Genomic DNA, 9723 nt, shown 5'->3' with positions numbered 1-9723 from the left:
GACAAACACCAAATTTATTTGAGCACCTAATGGTAATATTTACATAAACCCTTATAAGGGTTTATGGATATAAACTGCTCCAGGAGCTGCTCGTGCCCCCAGACCCAACTTTGCCAGCCTTGGGCTCTGCCTGCCTGGCTGCACTTTGCTGTCTCACTACCAGAAGCAATTCGGCTACTCTCCCCTTCCAAGGGCTGTGACCTGTTATTCCTGATTTCAAACTTCTTTCTTTTCACAGACAGCAAATCTCAAGGGAAAAAAAAAAAAAAAAAGAAAAAAAAAAGAAATAAAAATCAACCATGTCCTCAAGTGGCAGCATTCTGTGCACATCTTTTAAACTGCTCCAGGCTCCAAATGCATCTCCCAGGGATTCATTCCCTATCTGAACCAAACCGTGCTCCAGGAGGATGCTGAACTAAGCAGGCACAGCAATTAAAGCCTATTTTACAAACAACAGCTCCTCTCTTGCAGCTGTGGCAGTTCAGACAGGTTTGGCTTAGGCTGGCACGGCAGCACCCACCCTCAGATGGCCAAAAAGCACCCCAAAGGACCTATTCCAGTGTCAGGACAGCCAGCAGGTGTGGCACAGGAACATTTCTGCCACATCACCTTTCTTGCACACTGGCACAAAACTTTGCTGCTCCTCTGTATTCCTCTGGAATCGAAATGGGGGATAAAGCCATCAGCCACTGCCTGGGTGTGTGAATTCCCCCTGCACAGCTGGTTCTGTGCAGGAGAACAGGGGCAGGAGGGTCACACAAACCTGCAGAGCTTGAGGGGAGCCTTGCAGCGAGGCTGAGCTGCCTTTGGTGTCACAGGGACTGCTGCAGAGAACAATTCCACAGAGTTAAAGGCACTCACATCCCTCTGCCAGCCAGCCCTGCAGCCTGCAAGGCCTGCCAGCCCCACAGCGTGCCCTTTCCTATTGATTTTGGCCTTTTCCTATTGATTTTGGCCAGAGGATCTTGCTTTTGGGGATCTGGATCATCCTCCTGCACACCTGCCCAAATAACTCATCTGGGTCTCAGGACAAGAATATATTTTGCTGCTATTTATTTTTATCCTGCTACTTTCGAGTTTTACTGCTATTTGGGAAGAAACTGAGTGTTTTCCCTGGTGGTTTTTTTTTGTTTTGGTTTTTTGTTTGTTTGTTTGTTTGTTTTTGTCTTGTTAGGTTTTTTTTTGTTTTGGTTTTGTTTTTTTTTGGTTTTTTTTTTGTTTTTTAATAATCTTACTCTGCAGCATAAGGGTGGACCCAGCCTCTCTGCTGGCTGACCAAAGACGACACCAGTACCAAAATCCAAACCCCCTGTGGTATCTGAGGACACAGGGCAGGGCCCACAGGGTGAAACCTCCCTGGGGCCAGGCTTTCCCACGAGTTTCCTAGCAATCCCTATGGTCGTGGCCGGGGATGTGGCACGGGAGTGGCTTCCTGGGGACAAGAGGGCGGTCTGGGATCAGGAGAGGAAGGCAGAGCTGCGCTCCGTGTCTCAGCAGCTCCTTGAGCCCTGCGGGGTGGCCGATTTTCCCCTGTGCTGCTCCTAATCGCCTGCTTTCCCCTGTGGGATGTCATCAGGAACACGGAGCATCCTCACCCCAAAGGGGTCTGCTCACCTCCAAACGGGAGCTGGCTTTGTGGGGCTCCTGGTGGGCAGCCGAGGGTGGAAAGGGCCCCGTGTGCTGTGGTGGCCGTGTCACAGGGCTGTGAGTGTCCCCAGAGCTCCCAGCACGGCGGGCTCAGCTCCGAACGCCCATTAAGAGAACGGAGAAGCTGTGGACTGAGTTAGTTACAGGAGTAATTGATGCATTAAGTATTTCTCTCTCCACAGAAGCAAAACAAGGCAGGCTGGGGTGGGGTCAGACCAAGAGTCCTTGGAGAGCTGATTGCACCGTCCCAAGGCTTCCATCTGTGCGGGACCAAAAAGGCAATTTTGCAGGAAGAAGACACGACACGAAAAAGATTTGTTCTCGCTGCAATGTATCACGCTCTTCTCCCAGCCGTGGGGAGAAATTCAGTTTCTCCTGAAAACCTGGGCTCAGCTCGGGTGTTTTGGTGCGAGGATTCAGATGCCCGCTGGACAATGTGGACACATTCGCAGGCAGAGGACCCCCATTCCTAAAAACCAGCCCTGCAGCCCCTGGAGCTGAACAAACACTCTTTCAGTGACTACTAAAGGGGAGGCGATAAGAAAACCCCCGCAGACGCCTCCCTTTGGGTGCCCAGCTCCCTTTGGGGTGCCCAGCCCGGCTGCCCCAGCCCCTCCGGAGGGGTAACAGCAGTGACTGACATTTCACCCCCACCCCAGGGCAAACCCGGTCCGGCCCGAGCCCCTCAGCTCCCCGAGGGGAGCGGGGTCGGCATCCCCTCCCCGGGGCGCGATGCGCGGGGCCGGGCGGGAGCCGCGCCCCGGAGCCCCCCGGGCCCCCCCGCTCCGCCGGCGCACGGAGCGCGGAGCCGCCCCGCCGGAGCCGCCCCGAGCGCCCGCGGGCTCCCGCAGACCCGGAGGAGGTGAAGGACGCCCGGCTCCCCCGCGTCTCCCCCGCACCCCCGCCGGCTCCCCGTGCGCCCCGGCGGGACCCCCGCACGCTCCCCATGCACCCCCTTTCCCGTGCGGCTCCCGTGCACTCTCCGTGCTCCCCTTTCACCGTTCTCCCCCTTCCCGTGCATCCCTGGTGCGCTCCCCGCTGCAGTCTCCTTGCACCCCCTTTTCCCGTGCATCCCTTCTGTGCTCCCCAGCGTGCTCTCCCTGCACCCCCTTTCCCGTGCAATCCCTGGTGCACCCCACACTGATCTCCCTGTGCACCCCCTCACCCTGTGTGTCCCTCCGGTGCCTTCTCCACGCACGCTGCCCCCTCTAGCCCCTGGCCGTGCACTCCCGGCCATGAACGGCTCACTGGCGGGCTCTGGGGGGGGCTGGCAGCCCGAGTCCATGATCATCCCACTCGTGTACCTCATCATCTTCCTCGTGGGCACCGTGGGCAACAGCCTGGTCCTGGCCGTGCTGCTGCGCAACGGGCAGGTGAAGAGCACAACCAACCTCTTCATCCTCAACCTGGGGGTGGCCGACCTCTGCTTCATCCTCTTCTGCGTCCCCTTCCAAGCCACCATCTACACCCTGGAGGGATGGGTGTTCGGACCCTTCATGTGCAAGGCCGTGCACTTCTTCATCTACCTCACCATGTACGCCAGCAGCTTCACCCTGGCCACCGTCTCCCTCGACAGGTAAGAAAGGGAATGGGGGGGGCTGCCTGCATCCTGAGGTTCCCCTTTCTCTGGATCCCACCAGGGCAGGGAGGGGACAAATTCCCCTGGAGCTAAATCCTGACTGCTGTGGTCTCCCGGGGGAATCAAGGAGCATTTCCCAGTTGATGCATGCAAGGAAGTGCAAAGAGCTGGTGCTGCAGAGGGCTGGATGGGGATCCCTGGCCCCACTGCCCAGCTGGAGGAAGCTTTCAGACCCCAAAGCTGTAGGACTGGAATTTGGCCACGGCCCTGGCAGTGAAGTGGGAATGAAAAATGAGAAAGAAGCAAAGCTCAGTCCCTGTGCAGCTTTGGCTCTTCCTGGGATGTATGAAGAGAGCCCCTACCCTCCCAAGAGCCCCTGGCAAAGCAGGCAGACCTTGAGGAGAAAAAACTGAGATGTTTGAGCTGATTTTCACTGATTTTCCCACTGATTTTCCCACCCTCCCCTTCTATTAGCAAAAAGCCCCTTTCTGTCCTGTTGCTGTCCTTTGTCCCAGTGGTTATCCCAGCCAGTTCCAGGGTGGGTTTTCCTGGGAAGCCTGGTGCTCCTGCCTGTGCTTTACCTCAGTCCCTGCCTCTGCAAGGGCCGGTGAGTTATGACCCTGCAGCAAGCAAGAGATCGGGAGCTCCTGGTGCTGCTCCACTCAGTGCCCAAACCCTGCGAGGTGGGATGTGGAAAGTCCATGTGCCAGTCCCCTGGGAGGCCCTGGATCCCGGCTGGATGTGTCCTGCCATCCCAGCACAGCCCTGCACTGGCTGCTGAGGGCACCCCCAGGAGCTAAAACACATCCAGGGGCTGCCTCTCCCCCTGTATCCCACAGAGCAGAGGGAATAGATGTGTTGAGCAAGGGAGGGCTTGCACAAGCCTCAGATCTGGGTGTAATTAAGGGACCAGCTAATTACAGAACTGAAAAGGGGTGAGGTGCTCTCACGTGTGCCAGTACAAGGAATGCTGTGTCTGGGGATCCCGGGCACTTACTCCTGCCTTTGTATCCTCACTGCTCCAATCACTTGTGCCAGACACTGATGGTGAAGTGAGGGTCTGTTGGATTAGGGGCGGGACAGAATGGGACCATCCCCATTGTCCCCACAACCACTGCCAAGAGCAGAGGGTGATGGGACAAGGTCAGGGGGAGAATTTTCCTCAGTCCTTTGTGCTGCAGGGTCCCTAAGAAGCACCAGGGAATCAGTTGTGTGACTAACTGCCCTGGAAAGCTCAAATCCATCATTTCTGCCCTCTGTCCAACCTGCTCCTGGCGATGCTCTCTCTGTGCTCTCCCCAGCACTGCAGCATGTCCCTCTCCCTTTCCCGTGCAGGTATTTGGCCATACGATACCCCCTGCACTCCAGGGAGCTGAGGACACCCAGGAACGCCCTCCTGGCCATTTGTCTCATCTGGGGGCTCTCCTTCATCTTCTCGGGCCCTTACCTCAGCTACTACCAGGAGTTCCAGCTGGCTAACCTGACTGTCTGCCACCCCATCTGGGAGATCTCCCAGCGCAAGATCATGGACATCTGCACCTTCATCTTCAGCTACATCATCCCCGTGCTCATCCTGAGCCTCACTTACGTGCGGACTATTCGCTACCTGTGGCGGTCCGTGGACCCTCTCCAAGACATGTCGGAGTCCAAGAAGGCCAAGAGGAAGGTCACCAGGATGATCATCATTGTGGCCGTCCTGTTCTGCCTCTGCTGGCTGCCCCATCACCTGGTCATTCTCTGCGTGTGGTTCGGGTACTTCCCCCTCAACCACTCCACGTACGTGCTCCGCATCCTCTCGCACGTCATCTCCTACGCCAACTCCTGTGTGAACCCCATCGTCTACGCCCTGGTCTCCAAACACTTCCGCAAGGGCTTCAAGAAGATCTTCAGCTGCCTCCTGCGCAAGAAGGCAGCGCACAAGGTGCACGCGGCCCAGGCCACCAACACGGTCAGCACGCTGGAGGCAGAGCTCAGCGAGGTGACCCAGCTGAGCCAAGCCCTGCCCGGCCGCTCGGCTGCGCGCTGCAGGGTCCCCGCACAGCCCTGGGGGGAGGCAGGGCTGGAGGGGCAGCATCAGGAAGCAGATGGCTCCTCTGTCACCTTCAATGTCAGCTAGCAGCTCCCACCCCACGGCTTTGCAGTCTCCTGCAGCATTGCAGGCCTGGGGCTGGGCTACGTTTTGGGTTGAAATGTGTCCAGTTGAACACTTTTCATTCAAATGCATCCAGATATCATGACTGTGATGCTGCTGATACAAACTCAGCCAAGAACCAACCAAGGACAGGATTTGCTTCCACCAAGCACCTGCTGAGAGCAGAGAGATCAAACCCAAAAATCCACTGCCATGTGTAAGCACCCGTTCCTCTGTCATGGATGGACTTACTCCCTGTTGCATCTACGCCCAGAGCCTGTGAAAAGCTCTGGCCCCTCCAACCAGCACAGCACCTGGAGCTTGTGGGTACATTTTTAAGGGACATTTGGAAAATGTGGTTTGTTTGTATCCTGGTTTAGGAGCTGCATCCCGGGGCAGCACTGGGCACAAAGCCAGCTCAGGTAGGAAAATCCAGGAGTGAAGCGCAGAAGGTCACCAAGGACCAAGGGGAGGGAGGTTGTTTGCTAGGGAAGCACAGCCATGGACCCACGCCAGGGAAAGGATTTTAATGCATTTGGACAGCCTGGGGACAGCTCAGCATCTCCAGCAGGCAAGGTGCTCGTGGGGACAAGCAGGGCACTGACACTGCTTCCCTGAGGTGGGACAGCCAGGGCTGTGTGAGACCTGGGGGTGCCCAGCAAGCCAGGGAAGCCTCAATAAAGCCCCTCCATCCCAGCTGCCGTGTCCAGCTCCTTTGGGAAGCCCCACAGCTTCAGTGGAGGAGAGGCTGGGGGGTGGTGGGCCCTGCTGGATGCAGGGAAGCTGATGGGGGATGGAGGATATGGGTGATGCCCGAGCACATCCCTGGAGTGGGGCACTGCGGAATGTCACCGCACCCGCTGAGTGCAGCTGCCCACAAGAGGCTGCTGAGATTCCCTCTCCCACCTCTTAACCCTGCAAAGGCTCCACGGGTGCCTGAGCCCTGTGACTGCCACCAGCCAAGGGCTGGAAGTGAAATCCTTCCTTTTGTTTACCAGAAGAGTGTCACGGGACCAGGATCAAGTCACCCTTTTGAAAACCCCGTGGCAGAGCACAGCCAGAGGTGGTGGCCAAAGTGCAAGGGAGCCGGTTTTAGCTGTGCTGTGCATCCCTACAATTCCCAGCTGTGAACCCAAACAGCCCCCCATGAAAGTCAGGTCTCTATAAATTGCCATTACAGGGGATCTAATTCTGTCTGCACAGATTTCACTGTTGTGAATCCCCATGGCAGAGCTCTTCAGGACTGGGGTGCGTATTTCCATACAGGACCCTTGCTCTCCCTGGGGGTCTGGTCCTGACACAGCCCTCCTCCACCCAGCCCCAGTGCTTGGCCTTTTTTTCTTGAGAAGCTTTTGACTGTAAAACATTTCTTTTCCCCTGCTGAGTGTTATTATAACCAGATCTTCCTCTCCCCACAGAGAGGGCCATAAATTGGCCACCTCCTCCTATCAGTAATGGTGATATTTAGTCTAGTCCTGTTCCCAGCATAAGTCACAGAGAGCAGCATATAAGCAGCTCCATTAATTACATCTGCATTTATCTCCCTGCTCAACCCTTCACAGCCAGGGAAAACATTGAAGCAGCTGCACAAACACAGCTAAAAGCCTTACTTTCCTCATGCCCTCATCTACCTCTGCTCTGAGAGCCACAGGATCTGCCTCCAATGAATCCCACACACACTGAGGGGTTCAATCTACTCACCTTGGGGATAGAGATGTTGGCCCACCATCTCTGCACTGCCCAAGGGCACAGGTCCCTGTGCTGGCATGGCATGGGGTGCAATATCCCCATGCCCCCTGTCAGAGACACTGATTCTGCTCCCCCATCCATCCCACCCCAGCCTTTCCAACAGCTTCCCAAGCCCATGGCCGACCCTGCCCTACCCTGCTAACAGCTCTAGAGCTGCTCAGCCAAGCTATGACCCCTTTGAAGACACATCCCAGGACACCCCTAACTCAGCTCCCAGCCCAAAGCATCGCTGTGACCCCTCTCCCAGGCCGTGGGCACCACTGGCACCTGCTTATTTCTGGTCACTGGTCAGCAATGAGGTCCCAAAGGGTGACAGCAGGCTGGGGGCAGGCTCTGCACAGCTCCCAGCCTGGGGGGCTGCACCTCAGTGCTGCCTCCAGCACCCCCAAATCCCCTCTGACATGCACATGGCTCACATGCTCTCACCCTCCACAGGAGCAGAGAGGGGCTTGGTAATGGTCAGACAGCAAGGTCAGGGCTCTGTGTTGTGACACATCCAACACCCCTCTTCATTTTATGCATCTTCACCCATCAGTTGAGCCTCACTTGGCTGCAGGCTGTAAGAGTGAAGCCTGGGCCACATCATTACACTGTTTACTACAAATTCAGAATTAGAAAAAAAGCCCCCTCCAGCTTATCTGACATTGTCCCTACTCTTCTGAGGAGGAAACCATCGCCCTCACACCCAGCCCCTGCCTTGATGAGCCCTCCAAGGGCAAACACAAGGTTAGGCTGCCAACACAAAACCGTATTTAGAAGCTACTTCCTCTCTCAAATAACAGAGCATATCAGGTCCAGATGGAAAAGACAAGAGCATCAGGATCTGCTCACACTCACCATGCTCCCAGCTGAGAGAAATGGGCTCCTGGTCCATTCCCTTGGGAGGTTTTATCTTAAATTAAGAGCACTGCAAGTCCCTATGTTCCAGTCAAAATTTACTAAAAGCATATTTAACTGGAAGTGAAAAATGAATAGGCTAAACTGAGCTCCCATCAAGCCCAAGAGTGGGCAGGGAGATGAGGGACCCTTGGCTGAAACCTCAGTGTGAGCTTTCCAGTGAGCTTTCCACACAGATTTATCACTAGGGTCAGAGAAGTTATTTTGGTTTGTGGATTTGTTTTCAAATACTTACTCTGCCAAATTTGCTCCCCAGTCTGAGGAGGCAGCAGATAGCACCCCCAGGCCCCGGCACAGCCCCCAGCATGGGTGCTGGGCAGATAAAAAATAAACAAGGGAGAAATGGGGCTCTGGCCCCAAAACCTTGGGTATTAGAGACACATTCCCTGTGTCAGAGCAGAACAGGAGGTGAGGGAAGGGTGTCAGACCCCACAGGAGCCTTGGGGGAAGCAAAAGGGGAGGCAGAGGGGGTTCAGCCCCATCTGCGGCCCCTTGCCATGGTCTCAGCATGACTCCAGGCTGCACTCTCAGCTCTCTGAGGGGCATGAAGGGCTCAGCTGTGAGAGGGTCAGGCTGTGCTGGCCACCATGGTCGCTCTTAATTAACGTGTTGCAAACACATTCCTTACCATAAAAAGCCAGGGAGCACACGGAGCCCTCCCCTGGCACTGCACAGTGTTGGACACAAGCTCAGCCTGGAGGCTCCCCCGCTCCCACCCTGGCTCAGGAAAAACGTGCTGCTGCTCCCAAAGCAGGTCTGGCTCCCCACATTCATCCCCTGTGCAGAGAGAGGCACAGTGAGGGAATGCTTGCAGCCAAGCTGAGTGGGAGGCTGGATTTAGGGAACAGGGACCAGGTGGCTCAGGTTTCCCTTTAACTCAGGGAAATGAGAGTCTTGATTCCCACCGGGGAGCAGCAGAAGTTACCTGTTCACCCAAGGAATCACCACCTCCCGCTCCTCCTCACTGCACAGATATCACCAAGCCCAGCTCTCAGCCCCCAGCAGCCTCCTATCCCCATTCCTTCCTCCAGATGAAGCCAGGGCATCTCTGGGACAGAAACAATGCAGTCAGCTCCTAGTGTTGGTAATGGAGTGACCCGGAGGGAGCAGGATATTTTACATCCCATCTCTGGCTGCATCTGCCCCCCAGCCCTGGTCTGGTACTGCTCTCCTGGGGCAACAGACTGACAGCAAAGCCCAGAAAGGCCTTTTTTGGTGGGGACCATGCAGAGGCATTCCCAGAGCCTCTGGAGAATAGGATGTGGCCCTATCCCAGACCCTTGGAACGATCTCATGCATTTTCTTTAGGCTCTGGTTGGCACAAAAGCATCAGCTCAGGGAGGATTTCAGCTCCTGCACACTAAAAGCTCAGGTGTTTAAGTAAAGCTGCAGGCAAAGCTCCCCCTCCCCTCTCCTGCCTTTCCCTGTGACCGTTCTGGGTGAATTGCCTTGCCCTGGGATCAACTGCAATAAAACATGTTTTACAGCTCAGCATGAATTCCACACACTCTCCTCAAGAAAGAAATTAATATCAGACTGCTGCAGTGTCAGAAACAGATCCAGAAAGATGGAATCCAGCTCCTTCTGGTGAATGTCAGGGTGTGTATCCAGCAGACTCAACACTCCATGAAACACTCCAAGAAAAGCAGAGCTTTGCTTATGTATAAAACCACTGCCCGGCGCCTGCCAGCCTCCGGAGGCTCTTGGATCTGGCAGAGGT

At 55.7% G+C, this 9723-nt stretch overlaps 1 protein-coding gene across 1 annotated transcript; it reads left to right on the top strand.

Moving 5' to 3' along the window:
• Nucleotides 1-2789: 2789 nt before the first annotated feature.
• On the top strand, nucleotides 2790-6000 carry GALR2 (galanin receptor 2). The gene is made up of 2 exons (XM_053994728.1): nucleotides 2790-3223; nucleotides 4562-6000. Exons 1-2 carry the CDS (start codon nucleotides 2883-2885, stop codon nucleotides 5340-5342), a joined length of 1122 nt encoding a protein of 373 aa, XP_053850703.1. The 5' UTR covers nucleotides 2790-2882; the 3' UTR covers nucleotides 5343-6000.
• The last annotated feature ends 3723 nt before the right edge of the window (nucleotides 6001-9723 follow it).

Source organism: Vidua macroura, chromosome 19, assembly GCF_024509145.1.
Source record: "Vidua macroura isolate BioBank_ID:100142 chromosome 19, ASM2450914v1, whole genome shotgun sequence".
Classification (NCBI taxonomy): domain Eukaryota; kingdom Metazoa; phylum Chordata; class Aves; order Passeriformes; family Viduidae; genus Vidua; species Vidua macroura.
This window is presented reverse-complemented; position numbering and strand designations above follow the sequence as displayed.